The 18,643-nt window shown below is 45.6% G+C and overlaps 1 protein-coding gene across 6 annotated transcripts in view; it reads left to right on the top strand.

Annotated features, from left to right (window-relative positions):
• Positions 1-10,579: 10,579 nt before the first annotated feature.
• Positions 10,580-18,643, top strand: part of Npnt (nephronectin) — a 68,547-nt gene continuing 60,483 nt past the window's right edge. For 4 of the 6 annotated variants that reach the window (NM_001029836.2, NM_001287102.1, NM_033525.3 and 1 more), the window contains exons 1-2: positions 10,580-10,898; positions 12,724-12,824. In NM_001029836.2, the coding sequence (NP_001025007.1) occupies positions 10,828-10,898; positions 12,724-12,824 (172 nt within the window). In that variant the 5' untranslated portion in view covers positions 10,580-10,827. Of the gene's footprint in view, positions 10,899-11,056; positions 11,094-12,723; positions 12,825-18,643 lie in introns of those variants that run through there. The other 2 variants (XM_006500915.4, NM_001287103.1) reach the window with 2 other exon arrangements.

The following is an 18,643-nucleotide window of genomic DNA, read 5'->3' as shown; positions in this document are numbered from 1 at the left end:
TTTCTCCTGTAAGAATGCCTGCAGAACCCCAAAGCGTAAAGCAATGTTCCTTTTAGCAGACCTTCACAGCCCGCTCGGTTGGAGGATGCTCAGAAGTCTCCATGATAGTTTTATGTGATCACAGTACAGTGCCTGTGAATCCATGGTAGCATCACTAACTCAGTCCACAGTGGCATTCACTGCATAGGCTCCCTAGAGAGTATTAGTCTTATCCCTAGAGAATGGGAATTAGCTATTATATCCTCTTTTACAGTAGAAAGCGGATTGCCCTAATATGACAGAGGATGCAGTTTGGTAATGATAGAATAAGAACATTTCTATCACTCCACCATGCTAGTACATATACACATCTCAAAATGAACTGTTTCCATAGTTGTGTTACAGACACACACACATTTGCTATATGTGTCTACGGTCTGTGAAATCACTACACCACAGGGTACAGTGGGCAGAGCACCCTGCACAGGGCTTTGGAATGAGTCAAGCCAAGGTTATAACCTAGTCTCTCCATTTTCTTGGCTAGCGACCTGGATGACTTACTGAACCTCGCTGGGTCCCAGATGCCTCCTCTGAAGGCCAGGGGTGATGTTGAACCATCAGCTGTGTGGTTTTTCCTGAAAATGAACTGCAAGTTCGGCTCATGTTCCCAATTCCCTTTTCCTCTCTCCAAGTAAAGGTCAGGGGAGTGGATGTCTAGCGTTACAGTTCAGCCAGATCCTTTTTCAGCCCTCCGGAAAAAAAATGTCTTTCCTAAGAAGTCACAGTTGAATATAGAATGAGACGTCTTCAACTGTGAGAGCAACATAAGACATAGTTTTCTTTCGCTGAAGATGACAGCCACTAAGTAATCCATAGACACTAGATGTGAAGGATGCAAACATGAATCACTGCCAGGGTGATGCAGGGGCATTGACTGGACTTCAGACAGATCAATCACGCATGCCTCAAACACAGACTACAAAGGCCAAAATAACGGATAGGATTAATTTCAAACCTTCTCTGAGATGCTTTCTTTAAAACTCTAGTTTGAAAATTTTCAGAAAACATTTTCAACTGTATACTCACATAAATTATTTCTCCACTATAGTATGATAAGCAACTATTTATTTAAAAAATGGATGCAATCATTTTAATATTTAAAAGATCTCACATTATATGGTTTGTTGGAAAAGATAAAAGGATTCAACTTTTGCTTTTTTTTTTTTAAATCCAAGTTTTATTTATTCAAGTTAGAAAATGTTATTGCAGTTAAAGTCTTTGTTCTGGAGATGCATTCTGATCCTGAAGAGGGGATCTTGGGATGTAAGGGTCAATCCAGCTGCCTGCATTCCTTGACGCAACTCAGGCCTCCAGAAAGGGCCAGGCCAGGCCTGAGCACTGAGCTCCTGCTCTGCTTCAGGACAATGGTGGCAGCAGGAGTTGCTTCTCTAGGAAGTTTTTGTTGCTTTTGGTTTTGATACAAAGCCCAGGTGGCCTTGAACTGGCCCCCAGCTCCCAAGCGCTAGAAGCACAGACTCACGCACGCGCACCGTGCACCGCCACACGCGGCTGGCCGGTTTCTCCTTCATTTGGTTGATTAGTTTGCTTTTGCTTTTGTGTTTAACCACAGTGCCCAGCGTGGTCTAGAACTTCTTTCCTCAAGTCATCCTTCCACCTCAACCTTCCAAGAAATGGAAACTGAACACCTATGCCACTGCCCGGCTTCTAGAAACTTCCTGAGCTAGGCCGTTTCTAGTTTACACCAAATGCAGAAGTAATGGTAGCATGGGAAACACGTAAAATGTCTCTCCACTGAGTTCTGAGACTTTTCGCGTTGCCCCCATTAGAGTACATCACAGTAAAGAAGCATCAAGGCTTGACGGCTGACAACATGGCTAAGTGAGCAAAGGTGCCTGCCCCAAAGCCTACTGGTGACAGGAGTTTGATCCTGGGACCTGAAAGGTAGAAAGAGAGACCAGACTCCTGCAAATTGCCCTCTGACCTCCACAGACACAGGGCCCCCATCAGGAATGCCACTTAATTAAATAAGTTAATTAATTAAAATGAAACGAAATGAAACCATGGTTTGACAGTTGCTCCCAGCATAAATACTAACCTGACATTCTCTACAAATTATGTCACGACCTGGGATTTTTAAATACAAAATTTATCAGCATTCGACATGTAAAACTTTTAACATTAAAATGTACAGAAATTTTATTTCAGTGTTCACATTTCACATAATTAATGGAAAGAAATTTATGAACTTAAAACTCAGTGGGGCTGGAAATGGATCAGCGGTTAAGAGCACTTGCTACTCTCACAGAGGACCCGTGTTCAGGTCTCAGGTTCCACACAGTAGCTCACAACTGCCTGTAACTCCAGGGGATTTTATGTCCCCTTCTTGCCTCTTTGGGCACCAGCAACTCATGTGATGCACAGACTTATAAACACTCAGGCATACATTTACACAAAATAAACATTGTAATGACTTAATGGTGAGTTGTTCACAAATACAGCAAATAACCCTCTTAGTGTGTCCCATTTTCCCCACTGCCTCAGTATAGGAATGTGTCTGTTATACTTGTTTTTCTGATATTCTCAAACACGGTGTCCAGCTCACAGCACTCTAGATACATGCTAGGTTTCCCCTCCTTTCTGGACCTTCCTCATCTAAAAATAGACTCAGGCTTGAGTTCTTTCCATGGCAATACCAAATAAACTCGCTCCTCTCTGATCAAGCAAAAGATAGGTACCTGCCCTTGAACCAAGCAAGGCTGAGTATTTTTCTCTTGAGAGCTGGAGCCTCCTTTTGGATGGTAATGTGACTAGACATGTGTCCAAGGTCCCAGAAGAATGAGAGTGACTGGAGGTCGAGCCTAGAAGGGCCATGAGGACAGCTAGTTTGAGGACTGGATAAAGTAGAGACAAAAGAAAAACACAAGCGAGAGAATGTGTAGCCCCAGAGAAAGACATGCCAGTTCCTGGAGACTCTTCAGTTTCCAACTGTAATTCCTCATGATCCTAATGTCCTTCTCCTCTGGCAGGTGGCATGCCACAGGGAGCAGCCGAATAAGTAAGTTTCCTTTAAATAACCACCATGAGCTTGCTTCAATCAGATACACCTAAGAGAGAAGCCATTGAGTGTTAAAAACCCTATATGTGTAGTGGCAGCCATAGCAAGGGAACATTTGGTGATGACATCCTCCTTGAAATACTTCATTCCAAGATTTGTGGTCACGCCACTGAGTCTGCCGACATTTAAGCTTGATGTTAATTACACTATCAACTTAGATATATACTGCCTCGGAGGAAGTCAGGCCATCACAGTCTCCCATTCAAGTCCTTCATAGAAAATGAGTTGCAAAATTTATGACTCACTTTACAGGTTCCCTATTCTCCAATGCTCCATTTTCCTTGATAAAGAAGAGGGACGGGCGCCTCGCGGCTCTGCCTTCTCTTAGGCATCTCTGTTAGCATTTACTGTCTTTTTTAGGTTTTTTTTTTTCATGCCAAACTCTGCTTGGCAAGGTCTGACAGCTTCAGCATCTCTGTCAAGTCTCAGCTAGTTTGGGGCCCAACATAAAATTATTTCTTTTACATCCCTGGTCCCTTTATCATTCCATCTACAAGGCAAGGTAAAATAAGATGAACTAAGTAGGGTGGCACACTTATTTCCCTTTTGCTGTGATAAAACGCCGTGACAAGAGCGACACAGGAGAAAGGGTTTACTCTGGCTCAAAGTTCAAAAGTTCAGTCCATCAGGTCGGCGAAGCCAAACTGGCAGGCGCTTGAAGCAACTCTTCATAGGACATCCACAATCAGGAAGCAAAGACCATGAATACGAGCCTCTGCTCAGCTCCCTTGCTCCATTTATATAGTTTACACTCCCAGCCTGGAAATGGTACCGCCTACCCATGGGTGTGGTGTGTGGATCTTCCCACCCGAATTAATGTAATCAAGGAAATCCCCAGTGGGCACGCCCAGAAGTCCACCTGCCAGGCAGTTCTATATACTACGATGTTGACAATTCTCACAACTGTAACGGGGTGCATAAAAGAGCTGTTTCAAAGGTAGGAGACTCCGGTTCCTGTTTAGTAGCTTGCAGGAGGTTGTTCGGGAGACCTGTCCAGCCTGCTCTGAGCTTTGTGTTAGTGAAAAGAATTTTTACTGTGGATCTAAGGATAGTGTGTTACAGAAAGTAGGTATCATCACCATGCCTGGCTCTGCGATACAAAACACATCTTATAAACATGGAACGATCTTCTCTTCTTTATAAATAAACAAGAGAACTCATTTCTTTTTTTTTTAATTTGTGAGTAAAACTTGTGACACAAAAAGAGGCTGAGGAGCAGGAAACGGAATAGAACGCTATCTTAGAGCTCTAATTTGCTGTCCAGGGTTCCCAGCCTCTTCGACGATTTCAGCTAAATTCAAGTAGAATCCAAAGGATATCAAACAAAGCCTTCCATTGCCCTTCGCAAAATTATTTGAAAGCAGATGAGAAACACTCAGAATTTAAATAACCATGCCTGAAGCATTTCTTTTCTCGTGTGTTACATTAGCTAAGAGAGAAATACTTTGGTTTATAAGGAGAAAACTAACATAAGAATTTGAATTATTAAATGTTAATGGTTTCATTGTATTTTAATGCTTATATGTATATATTCATATTACAAATTTTTATAACTAAATAGCTTATAGAATATTGTTATTTTCTCACAATTTTGTTTTTTTCTTGAGACAAAGTCTCATTACATTGCCCGAGTTCTATTGAATTCATCGACTCACAAAGTTCTCTTACCCCAGCTTCCTCAGTCATGAGAATTACATGTGTGTACCATGACATCAACTGCAATAGATTCATTTTATGTTAAAGAGTCTTTTTAATTTGTGTGTGTGTGTGTGTGTGTGTGTGTGTGTGTGTGTGTATGTGTGTGTCTTTGTACACTGGGTGTGCACAGGTGCTTTCAGAGATCGGAAGAGGGCACTGGAGCCCTGCAGTGGAGTTGGAGACAGTGGTTGTGAGCCACCAGATGTGTGTACTGGGAAAGGACTCGGTCATCTGGAAGAGCATCAAGCCACCTTGCTTGTTGAATCCTTTCTCCACCCTCTCCAGTCCCTACAGATTAGCTCATTTTCTCTTGTTACACAACCATGTCATTATCAAGGTTTAGGCTTTTCCTATGTAATCCTAAGTACTTGGCCCTCAAGGCCTGGTTATTCCTGATTGGTGAATAAAGATGCCTGCAGCTTATAGCTGGACAGAGAGAGATCGGCAAGGTTTGGGTTTCCAGACTTGAGCTTGTGGTCAGATCAGAGACCATGAAGAGGAGACAGAGAGAAGGTAGGGAGAGAAGATGCCATGGGTTAGGCAAATCATGAAAACATGACCTTGAGGGCTGGCCAATTGGAGTTAAGAGCTACCCAGACGGAACACAGTAAGTAATACAGGGGTTATTGATGGGCAAGTAGATTCTAATAGCCCAGGGTAGATATCTGCTCGGCTCTAGTGCATTCATTAAAGGCTTATTATAAATATGAGTTGTATGCCTTTTATCTGGGAATTGAATGATAAAAAGTGAGGGGTAGAAACCCTTGACTGAGATTAAATAATTATTACAACATGTCATTTATGTTTCAAATAAGAGAAAATGATTTCATGCCTTCAAAACATATTTTTGCCTAATTTTAGCAAACTTCCAGAATTAAAACAAAAAGCCTGTTCCTTCATTTTTTTCTTAACATTAATAAAAATTTTCCCAGTACTTCACTACTATATAGTATTTTTGTTTTAGTTTGAGATATGATTCAAATATATATCTATTCTATAACTGATTAATATAACTATTTTTAATAAGGCCTCAATAGGTTGTATCATGTTCTCAGGAGTTCTTCTTAGGTGTAAGTAGACAACTGAGCCCACAAGACTATCATGACCACATCTAGCACCTCCTTTCTCTGAAGGATAAAGGACGGGGACCACCCTGTGCCTGCACAGGAGCGTCCAATGCCCCTCTTCAGCAAACAGCTCACATAGCAGCAGATCTTGGGTGCAAAATATAAAGAAAAGCATCCTTACATAGGTGTAACTGCCTGAACATAATTACCTTATTCTGTCTGGACCATCTCTGAGCCAACACTATAGGCATGGTGTCCAGGGGCCCTCCAAGGACTCGGCACAGAAAAGTCATGTGAGCAGTGCCCAATGCGATGGTTTGCTAGTCATTGTATTTGTTTCCCCTTCACTACACTTTATTTGTGTGGAAGCCATTTTTACAGGCAATAATGGGTCACATGCTACCTTTTTACGCTGAAAGAGGGAAGGAGCTAGAATGTGAACAGCAGTCAAATTCTCATGCAGAAGGAGAAGATAGTTTGTTAAGTAGGACCCACATGGGACTCAGAAATTAACTTTCTTTAAATCCCTTCTTCAGGGGCTAGAGAGATGACTCAGCAGTTAAGAGCCCTGACTTCTCTTCCAGAAGTCCTGAGTTCAAGTCCCAGCAACCACATGGTGGCTTACAACCAACCACTATAATGGGATCTGATGTGTCTGAAGACAGCTACAGTGTACTCATATATATAATTTAAGTAAATAATTTATAAAGATGGCTCCTTCAGATATATTCCTAGACCATATTTGCTAAGCACAGGTTCAGGGCTTTAGCCTTGATGCTCATATCTGAGATTAGGTGTACATGGGAGAACGTTTTTCTACCATGTCTGGATATCAATGTTTTTACACAATTCTCTTATTATTGTTTGCGGTCATGTATGCCATTGCACACGTATGGAGGCCAAATGACAGCTCTGCAGAGCTGATTCTCCCACCAGATCAAGAGACAGATGTATCAAATACAGACACAAAAATAATGAGGTTAGTGTAATTTTCTGTTCGTTATTGCTTTTGGTAAGGCATCAGCAGAAAGGTCAGCTTAGAACCGAGTACTTCATATGTGCAAAAATAAAAGGGAATGGGAGTGTTGAGAAGTCGGGGCCTGTGAGATTGAAGAGTTACTTTTATGCCTTGAAAGTTAGTAGATATAAAGGGATGGTGAGAGTCAGGGTGCTGTCCCCCCAAATGGCTTTCGTGTGTCTGCTGGCCTCAAGGTAGCCTTTGTAAGGACGAGAGAGGAAGGTATGGGTAGAAGGAAGAAAGGGACTAAAGCTTAGAAACTAGGCTTAGAATCGGTGTTAGCTGTGGTTATCAGCAAAAGAAACGGACTGGGAGCAACCAGATCCCAAGCTTATGAGGTTTTAAGGAAGCCTAGTTGCCACAGAAACTGTGAGTCTGGCCTGAAAACGTCTGTCTCTTTGAATTCCTTAAAACAATGAAGGCTCAAGCCTTCTAAAAGGTGCCAGTTGGAAGAGATCTGCGAGTGAAGAGAGTTCCCAACCTCTTCGCATCCCTCAGTCTTCACTGAACCCATGCTCTAACCTCTTCGCATCTGACTCTCTTCACTGGACGACACCTTGCTCCTTCAGGGGACTATAAACTCTCTTGGGGCAGCCTTGATCTTGTCTCCAGCTGAAATCCTGGTACCTAGAGATGACCATTTGTAGACTCTATGATGAATATTCGTTGGGATAAAAGAACTAAATAATGAAGCACTTGTCATTTCTGGAGGTTGAAAGTTAGACATTTGATTCTCATTTGTCATTTCTACCACGGTGCCACCAATGGCAGATATTTTTTTTTTGTATGTGTGAAACTTGGGATTACTCCTGGTAAGGTGTTATGTATCAGGAAACCTAACCAACCATTTGTCCTACAGGTTAAGTGCGGCTATTGCTAAAAGCAGGATATTTGATCTCGTTCCTGCTGATGTGTTTTAAGGCTGAAATGAAAGAGTGGGGCAGAGGATGCAGCTCAATGGTTAGAGGGCTCGCCTAGCATGCACGGAACCTTGGATTTAATCTCCAACACAGAACGAACAAGAGTGATCAAGTTGGTGAAGCCGTCTGGGAATCCCATGGCTTTTTTTCCCTTTCATTGAGAGACCAAATCTTTTGGGTTCAGACTCCATCTTAGAAAACCGGACCTCAAGGTTGAACTCAAGTTAACTAACAGGCTGGTTAGCACCAGTTTCCAGGCTACCCCCCAACAAGACCTGTGTCTAACACCAGTTTCTAGGTTATTCCCCATCAAGTTGCACCTCCAGGTTACAGGCCTGCCCCTGGCACTTCACTTCCTAACAACCACCAATCAGGAGGAAAGCAGAAGTTAAGTTTATGGTTTGGCTCCTAGCACCAGCCAATTACGTTAAAGGCCATAATGCCACCCAATCAGATGTGTACCAGGCTAGATACCTGCTTCTTGCCTCTATATGGGCTGGAGGCTCCCTCCTGTTCTCCTGCATCAGAGACAGTGGTGTGGCCCAAGCTCGAGCTTGAGTAAAGAGATCCTAGTGAGATTGCATTGGAATCAGCCCCTTGGTGATCTTTTGGGGGTTCATGATGTTTTCTGGCACAACACAATCACTAGTGTTCATTAGTTATAACACAATGGCCTGATACACCATGGGAATCCTTTATCGTCTCCTCAAGCCATGATACAAGAGACTGATACAATATCCACTTCCTCCAGGCAGGAGCGAGTGTGCAACAGACAGTGTGCCTGTCCATTCAACCTATTTAAGCCTTGTGCCAGCCAGTGGGCCGAGCACCCAGGATGTACTGACACGAGAGGAATTACCTTTGGCTTCTTGTTGGCTAGAAAGACCTAATGTGGCAGAGAGGCAATGACAACATAATTTGCCAAGAGCTGCTCTTGGAGACATATAATATTATAGAAGTCCATATAATAGAAGACAAGCCAAAAAATTATATAAGCATGGATCCAAAAAGTATAAGTGGAGATTGTTCAAGTGAAGGAATGTGGAAGTTTTCTGGGCCAAAAAAAAAACAAAACAAAACAAAAAAAAAAACCCTACCTATGTCAGAGAAGTGTGCAGTCACTGTCTTATTTCCACCTATCACTCTTCTCCCCTCTTCTGAAGTTATTCTCTAGCCTGCAGGTTAACCCAACCATCCACTGTGCCAATGGAGCTCTTTCAGGAACCGAACAGGAGCCAATAAGCAATGCATGCCACCAAGGAGTGGGGTCGGGAAGCAAGCCTACATTACACTGACAAACATTTGACTTTTCTGCAGAAAAAAATATTATGCCTCTTAGACTATTTTGGACTTTGTTAGAAGCATCTGAAATGGATGACACCAAGCTGTTTGCCTCAAACAGTGTCCCAAGCCTGAACCGGCAAGGATAATTTTCTGAGATTAAAATAGAAACTTCTTTTGCTAACAGAAGCAACTTGGAAATCAAAGAACTATTATTTTTCCTTTTCTTGCAGAAAAGTCCTGTTTTTACACATACTGATAAATCAGGATAGTGTAACCAAACTGGCACAGAACTTTTCGTTAACAATTTGAAGTAGCAGAAACCTTAAAATGATGCGAACGGAGTGACAGTTGAATGTACGGTAGCAAATACTTTCGATTAACATTTATGAGCACCTACTATGTGCCAGGCAATGTTGTAGGCACTAAACAAAGATAGCTCTTCTTGGAGAGTTTACATTACAACAGAAAGAAGACATAGATAAACAAATTATGCTGTAAGAGAAAAGATCAGTACAATGGGGGGGGGAAGGCAAAGTATGGCTGGACGTGACACCAGAGGGGAAGATAAGAATTTTAAACAGCATTCATATTTGGCTTTTAGGGTGACTTTTAGGCAAGGAAGTGAGATTCAGCTATACACACAACCTCTTCAATGCATGCCTAGAGGGTGCCAGGCCAGGAGATCATGGACTGAAGAGAGAGAGGACAGGACAGCCAGCCATTGGGGGTATGGCCTAAGGACGGGAATGATTTAAGTTTGAACGTATATTTATGAAAATCATTTCTTTTCAGTCCTTTGGTGCAATGCTTTTTATGATAGCTCAGTAACTACTTCAAATGGTTCTAAAGAGGTCCCCTCAAGACCAGCTACACCACAAGCTAAGTGGTAACTAACTCCCCTTCCTCTGGGGTGGAGCACTTGCCCTACCCACGGGGGTGCACCAAGTGGAGCTTCAGGACACAGACAGTTTTCCAAGGTTCTTCTCTTTCTCCTGAGCCCAGAGTTCTTCTTCAAAATTCGACCTGAGAGCCGAACCCCCCCCACCACACTCCCCACCCCCGTTAAAAGGTGCAGGGATATTCCAGCTCTGTAGGAGAAGCAATCTGGGTCTGCCTGCCTTCATCAGTCCAGGAACCCCTCCGGTAGGTGCAGAAAAGTTGGGTTCTCCCCTATAGACCACCTGTGTGTGTATGTGGGGGGGCATCTGTCTACCCCCACAGAACGCGTACTTCCACTTCCAACCCCACTGTCGCCCCAGCCTCTGGCGGCTGGGCTCACTTTTTCAGGCAGGTCACCCGACAAGCCCTCTCCCTAGCTCTGCTCCCAACTTTTCTCGCAGCCCGGGGGCAAGCGCCACCCGTGGCCGAGGCTGCCTGCGCGCCGCATCCCCGCCCCTGAGCCGCCCCTGCCCCTGGGGCCCGGGGAGGGGCGAGCCCCGGCGCGCGCCCAGGGCACCAGGGCGGCGGGGCAGGGAGGGCGGCGGGCTGCGCGGCGCGTCCCTCCCGCCTCGCCCCTCCCCGCGGGCGGCGCGGCTCCCGCCGCAGCGCCTCCCCTCGCCAGGAGGGAGCCGGAGGGGCTCTGCCAGCCCGCCGCAGACCTGCCCGGCTGCGCGCTGCGCTCTGTGCGTCCCAGCAGCCGCGGGTGCCGCGCCGAAGGCGGCCGGGAGATCCCGGGACGCGCAGCTCCCCGCAACCTTCAGCGTCCCCGCGTCCCGGTCCTCCGGCATGGCTGTGCTCCTAGCGGCGGTGCTCGCGTCCTCGCTCTACCTGCAGGTGGCTGCCGACTTCGACGGGAGGTGAGGCGGGTCTCGGGTGCCCTCCCCTTTCCCTCAGGGACCTCGAGTGGAGCAGCCTGGCTCCGGGCTCAGGAGAAAGAGAGGCTCGTGCCCCGTGTGCGGTGAGAGCGGGCAGGAGCAGGGACACAGGTGACGCGTGGAGCGTCCCTACAGCCAGTGATCAGGATGGACTGTGTCCCGAGGGGAAACTTGCAGGTGACCCGGCGATTCGACAAAGGGTGGCGGCGAGGACCGTACTTGGAACAAATGGCACCCGAGGGCTCTCGGTTTGTGGTTCGGAGGGGGGACGGTGTACACAAGCTTAACATGAGTACTGAGAGGAGGCGCTCGGGGTGCGTGTGTGTGTGTGTGTGTGTGTGTGTGTGTGTGTGTAGCACGCGGCACCGCTCAGACCTGGCGGGCCTGACTGTTGCTTGCTCTGACAGGTCCCAACAACCTCCGGCAGGGTCTCTGCTGTCACTCAGCGTGTCCCCCCAAGGCAGCGCACCGCGCGATCTCCCCGGAGATCCCGGGCTCAGTCCCCACTGAAGGCCTCAGCTGGACAGGTTTCCCGCTGGCTCACACCACCACTCACCCCTGTCCCCATCCCTCAGAGCTTGTCCCAGGGCTGCCTTGAAGATGCCGCACCTGTTTTACCTGCAATCTTGGAACGAATCAATTCCAGGATTGATTGGCTTTCCTGTCCCTGGAGGGGACCAGAGGAAAAGCCTCGGAGCGCGGAAGAAAAAGGCACCCGCTCCCGGTTCACCACCTGGTCGGAGGAAATAGAAGTTGGGGTTGTTTTGTACTTTGAGCCTGAGGGTAAAGCGAAGATGAATTGAAGAGATAAAGAGTTTAAAGAAGAGTGGAAAGCAGCCAGAGGCTAAGCCTTTTATTTTCCAAAAGCAATTCTTTGCCCACATTTGGATTTGTGGTGCATTACTTTGGGGCACACATATTTACAAAGAAACACACACACACACACACACACACACAGCCTAGGTGTCCATTTACAAAGAAACACACACACACACACACACACACACACACACACACACACACACACACACAGCCTAGGTGTCCAGAAAGTCTGGTAGGTGTGAATCTAAACAGGCTAACAGTCACAGGTGTAAGTGTGATCTGATGCATAAATCTGCATCCTAAACTTGGAGTCTCTCTGGGTACACTTTACATCGGAGAGGGAAATAATGTGGATTGCTGATGCAGACAGCTTGTAAAATACGAGGACACTTGAGACACTCTTCACGGCCTGGTTTTGGGCTTTTCTTACAGCAGTGGTGGGGAAGAGGAGGAGGAGGAGGAGGCAGTTGTATAGAAAGAGCTTGGTTGGTTGCATTTGATTTTTGAATAAGCTCCTCTTCTTGCCCATTTCCTTATCTGCCCTTTATACGAAGCAAACATTCTTTCTGCTCTGACAGATCTGTTATTCAGCACATTTCAGCGTCCCGGTGCATTAGTCAAAACTGCCCCCTCCTCCCCGCCCCCAACAGCTGTGAGTCTGGCTAATCTGTTTTATTTCAAGCTTTCAGAAACCATCCCGTGAATAGTAGCCTGAGCTTTCTTGGTTGCAGCCAACCTGGTTTCTTCTCCCTACTCCTGTGGGCTGGGTGTGTGTACATTTAACTTTACAATTAGAAATTAGATCACTGTAGGACTACTACTGGGAAGGTGTCTTATTCTCCAATTCCTTGCAGGCAGTAAGGAGCTTGTAGAAAATTACTGGGTGTGGTTTAAGTATATATACATTTTCTAAATAAAACAAAGGGGAAATTATTTTAAATCTCAGGTGTCTTTATTTATTTTAAATATTTTGTTTGTTTGGTAGGTGGCCCAGGCAAATAGTTTCTTCAATCGGCCTATGTCGCTATGGAGGCAGGATTGACTGCTGCTGGGGCTGGGCCCGCCAGTCCTGGGGACAGTGCCAACGTGAGTATCGGGGCTGGAGACTCCTGTTCCTTGGTGTGTGTGTGTGTGTGTGTGTGTGTGTGTGTGTGTGTGATGGTTCTAGACTTTACTCTGCACTTTGGAGGGCTTACCATTACTGAATAAGTCTTAACTGTGCAGATCTGACCCAAATCTTTATTCTGCCCCTTTCTAATCAGAGGTACCTGTGTCACAGTGCCAGCGTTGCCATTTACAGAGAGCCACTTACTGTGTTGTCCAACAACACAATGTATTTTATTCTTTTATGTGTAAGGGTGTTTTGATCGCATGTATGTGCACCACCTGGTGCTGGAGGATAGCCTGGAACTGGAGTTACAGGTGGTTGTGAGCCAACACGATGGTTCTAGGAATTGAACGCGGGGCCTCTGGCAGAACATCAGTCTCTTAACCACTGAGTCATCGCTCCAGCCTCGGTCTGCACACTTAACTTTTGTTTTCAGTTCCTTCCGCTCTAGGCTTCTCATCAGGCTTCCTCCCTCCTTTGCTCCAAGCTCTGAGATGACGGTGAGATAGTGAGTCTAGACACTATTTACACTAAATAAACTGAGAACTTAAGAGTCCCTGTAAAACCACCACTGGAACTGCTGTGTAAGGTGGCCGCTTGCCCTTTCCAAGTCTCTTTCTCCTCCTCTTCCTCTTCCTCCTCCTCTTCTTCCTCTTCCTCCTCCTCCTCTTCCTCTTCCTCCTCTTCCTCCTCCTCCTCTTCCTCCTCCTCCTTCTTCTCCTTCTTCTTCTCCTTCTCCTTCTCCTTCTCCTTCTCCTTCTCCTTCTCCTCCTTCTTCTTCTTCTTCTTCTTCTTCTTCTTCTCTCTCTCTCTCTCTCTCTCTCTCTCTCCCTTCCTTCTTTCTTTTCTTTGGGAATTATTTATTTTATGTATATGAGTACACAGTAGCTGTCTTCAGACACCCCAGAAGAGGGCATCAGATCCTACTACAGATGGTTGTGAGCCACCATGTGGTTGCTGGGAATTTGAACTCAGGACCTCTGGAAGAGCATCCCATGCTCTTAACCGCTGAGCCATCTCTCCATCCCCTTCATGTTCTTTTTGATGAAGGGAAGTTATACTGACATCCATATGAGCCAACTGATAGTGTCATAGGAAACTTCTGGAAAACGTCGTTTATAGACTCCATAATTGATCAAAGTCTTATATAGTAGGTGACAAATCAGAACACTAATTTCTGTTTTATTCATGATTGAATTAGATACTTTAATGATACAATTGCTAGTCCTAAACGAAACTTTGATTTGGCAGATTGCTCAGATTTTACTTCGATCTGGACCTACAAACTTCACCCCAGTCTTCCTATTTTCCCTCCAAAAAGAGATACCTCCTACTCCAAATGATCAAGGAGCTTTCTGAGGCATCCGTTGAGATGATGGGGGACTGAGGAGGGCTCTACGGTGGGACTTCCACCTTGTCAGTCATGATGTGTTACAGAGAAGGAGGATCGTAAAGGCCAGAGGGCAATGGAGGAGACTGGCTTACAGATGGACTGGCTAACTGAGGAATCAAAAAGATGAAGAGTCCCCTCAGCTGTTACCAATAATCTGCTACTGTTTAACTTGGTTGAGGAAGGAGAGTGATTGCCACAGGTTGGCTAGTGGACATTCAGGCTATCGTCTTTGGTTGAGGACGGGCAGTGAGTAGTAAAATGGCTTCTTATTACTTGTGCACACTGGCCCCTTGCTCATTCCAACCTTTGCCTCCTCCTTAAGGGAGGTGGAGTTTCTAGTTTCTAGTACACGGAAGGACCAGGCAGTGTTGGCTTTCACTGGTTGGTCAGTTCAGCATTGTTCCTGCAGGAAGATGGTCCAAAATAGGGTTGGCACCTGGTGGAGAGTCGCCTTCTGCCAAACACATGGCACTGTTAGAAATACTGGCAGTCAGGTTGGTGAGCCACCAGGTAAAATAGAGTATAGACTCTCTCTCTTGGCCCGATGGGGAAACAGTCCATCCCAGATAAAAATATGGTGAGCCTCTTTGCAGGAAGGAGTTCATTTTTCTTCTTGCCTGCAGTAACTTTCAAGAAATGGGGGAATTAAACTCTGAAGGGCCTCGAGGTCCACACAGTCTCCCAGCTCTACCCAGGTCAAGGAGGCATGCCCTGGCAGAATGCCCCGGCACAGCAGTGGGCCACACCTTCACACCTGCCCCCGAGACAGAGATTAGGAGAATGTAGGTTCAATGCCAGGTGTGTCGAAATAATTCTAGGGTAAAAACCCCTGGGCTCCTGAGAGGAATTCCCCAAGCAACACTCGGAACTGTTCTATTTTTCTGTACCGAGTAATTAAAATGGCTCAAGTATGCACCAGCTTGGCAAATCTGCATCTGGATAAGTACGGGGGCTCTTTAAGGTTACAGTATATGATAAAATGTAATCAACCAAAAGATTTCCCAGGCTTTTCTGTCTCCCACGCCTTTCCTAACAGACTGGGGACACTGTCAGCTTCAAACCTTCATGTCCTTTTTTACAAGCATGCAACGTAGCGACATTCAGCATTTCCCTTCCCCTCTTTGTTGCCTCCCGAGTAAGGAAAGTGTAACACAGAAACTGAAGACGGGAATGGTCACATTAAGGATGTGTGTTACACAGTCCTGCACGTGTCACAGGTCATCTGGGGTGTGGTAAAGTTGGGGAGCCAGCGTATCTGGGGTGGGGGACATAGACTCTGGTTCTAGACAGCCTGGTTTTAAATTCCAGTTTGACCTTCTTAACTGTGTGACCTTGGCTGAGCAATTTGAGTTGCTGTGCTTCATGTCCTCCGTCTCTAAAATCGGTCTGAAATCTCACGCACCTTCACGACACAGAGCGCTCACACGAGTTATCATTTATAAAGCACAGAGACTTGTTCTTGGCCTAAGCAACGGCTATACAGTTGTACTTGGTCAAGTTCAATTACAATTACAGTTCTGGAGGGCATATATATGCTGTCAGATTCTGAGTTCTTCAATCACGAAAAATCCACACTTGGATCACTACTGGCCAGATTAAAAATGTTCCCAAGCTCCCCTGGTGCAGTGACCTGAAGGCCCTTTAAGTTGAAAGAGCCTCAGCCATTACCACTAAAGATGGGGAGACTGTGGAGATGAATCCAGGGGTAGAAGTATTCTTCTGTTTGTTTTTCTTCTGCCAAGTCTTAGATGGTCCAAATGTCTCCTGTCAGTTGCTGAGTCTGCCTTCCTTTGTTTTGATCTAAGGTAGAGGAATGTGAGGGCAAGAGGTCAGCTGGAAGGGGCAGAACAGTACCAAGAAGTGGCTTGTGGAATGAATGAAGTATCTCTGAACAGCCCCGGCTGTCTCACATGCCTTTACAAATGGGGGGCTTTACAGTCAAAATTCAGTTGAAACAAGTCTGGTAGTCAGTTACCGCTGCAATTTCTGACCTCGTTCCACAAAAGCATAGTGTGAAAAATATTTTGGGCTCTCTGACCCTTAACTAATCTGAGTGTTCTCTTTTTTTTCCCCCATGTCGCTTGCTTAGCAAAGGTGCCGTGGCTCTCTTCTGATTAACTCACTTTGGAATTTTCCTACAAATGGCTAACACTAACCGGAACCACCTGTGCAGCTCAGTTCTCTCTAGGTAGACGCGTTAGTGGGGGAAGGTGGTACCCACATTATGTTGTCTACTGGATTTTATGGCCTCTGAGCAGAGGCCCTTAGGGAGTGTCTACTCTCCTGGGTTGAATATTTGTGACATGTTTTGACCCTACTGTCACCTGAGTCCTATGTTCTATGCAAGACACTCTGCATCTCGCTCCTGTTTGCTCTCCTTTTCCTGAACTTGTTTGGAGAGACTCACATTGCAGGGTCACAGAATCGTCTGACCTCCTGTCTGGCTTACTACCATTAGCTACAAAACCACATTTAACTCAGGGACTTGCTATCTTTCTCTCCAGGGCTATTGAGGGACAGAGTAGAGGAACCGCCCAGTGGGCATGGGGTCTGTCCTCATATTCCCTGCCCGTGCCACCCGGAGTCCACTCTTAGCATTCCTGCCCTGCTGAAAAGGTCTGACAGTTTCCAGAAATAGGCAGGTTGTGTTTTCATAGTTCATTTTTGGGTTAGATCTTTGGCGTCTTTCTATTTCTTTGACTCGTTGTTTTGTGTTCTCGGCTCATAAATAGCTCTCTTCCGCATTGAAAATTCCACACTTGATTTTTCTAATTGTCTTGGGCCTTTAAATGCATTGAATATTTATGGGGCTCATCATTATCCAATGCAGTTCTCTTGCAGTCACCTATGTATTGGTGGCTACATGTTTACGGCTCACAGGCCTCGGTCTCTCAACTATCATCACAACGGGTTTGTTTCTTGCTTGTAATTTCCTGTACTTTAGCTTCCCTGTCAATGGCACATTTCATTTTAATTATGTTAACGTTTTCTCTCCTTCTGCCAAGTAGAGACTTCTGTTGTTGAGGGTTCTTGGGTTTTATGTCACTTTAAAGGCTCACCATGCAGCTGAAGGGGTGTGCAGCCCTATAGGTGGAACAGCAGTATGAACTAACCAGTACCCCCAGAGCTCGTGTCTCTAGCTGCATATGTAGCAGAAGATGGCCTAGTTGGCCATCATTGGGAAGAGAGGCCCCTTGTCTTGCAAACTTTATGTGCCCCAGTACAGGGGAACGCCAGGGCCAAGAAGTGGGAGTGGGTGGGTAGAGGAGCAGGGCCGGGGGAGGGTATAGGGGACTTTCCGGATAGCATTTGAAATGTAAATAAAGAAAATATCTAATAATAAAGGATAAAGGCTCACCATGCAATACACACAAGTAAAAGCACTAGATAAGTGGGGCCTTGAGCTCAGGCCCCCCCTTTTGTACCTGCTTAGCCACTAGCAGATCTCCAAGGAAGGCTGCCTGTAAACGCCACTGGAGAACTTCCATGGTGAGAAAGAGCACAGTGTCTGGTACTAAGCACTACAGCTTCTTCTTGTTATGACCATAGTATTTTCTCTTGACTGCACGCACTTCCTAAAGAGGCAAAGGAAGGTTCAAAGTGCAGCACATCCCAGGTCGCAGCTTCAGAGCCCTTGGGCTCTCAGGGCTCTCAGGCTCTGCTGTGGGCTGATGTGGTTTTGTAGCCTTTATCCTTAAGAGCAGAGCAAATGCAGAATCCTTGTTATGTTTCCACTGGTGGGCTGGGAAAGAGTGAACAACCGCATCCACAGACGGACAGACTGCTATTAGTTCTGAACTCAGTCCTCCTGACATGTTAGCCACAGAAAGCCCACTTGAAGACTTCTCGAGGTTAATAGAGAAGGGACCCACCATGGAAGAGCAAATCTGAAACCATTAGAAGTTATGGAATTATCATAGTTAGGGAATGTGTTCCTGGTCAGTGGTTATGGATACAGGAGAGGTTGATCGTCACAGTATTGAATTGTTTCTGCATTTCAGCTAAGAGGCTGTTTGATAAAGGCACAGGACTTCATGTCAGTAATGGAGATACTTGAATTTTATGATTCCTATTTTCTTTATGTTTTTGCTCAGAAACCGAGTCTTGGAAAAAGAACATGATTTATTAGGGGTTTTTTTTTGGCCCTTGTACAGACCATTAATTGGCTGTCCCCATTCATATAATTTCATAAGCCACATTTTTTAATTTAGGTTTTGATCACCCTCTTTAAGATAGTTATGAGTATCATCTGCAAACACAGAAGTGGATGCTCACAGTCAGCTATTGGATGGATCACAGGGCCCCCAATGGAGGAGCTAGAAAAAGTACCCAAGGAGCTGAAGGGATATGCAACCCTATAGGTGGAACAACAATATGAACTAACCAGTACCCCCCGGAGTTCAT

This window comes from Mus musculus, chromosome 3 (assembly GCF_000001635.26).
Source record: "Mus musculus strain C57BL/6J chromosome 3, GRCm38.p6 C57BL/6J".
In the NCBI taxonomy this organism is placed as follows: domain Eukaryota; kingdom Metazoa; phylum Chordata; class Mammalia; order Rodentia; family Muridae; genus Mus; species Mus musculus.
This window is presented reverse-complemented; position numbering and strand designations above follow the sequence as displayed.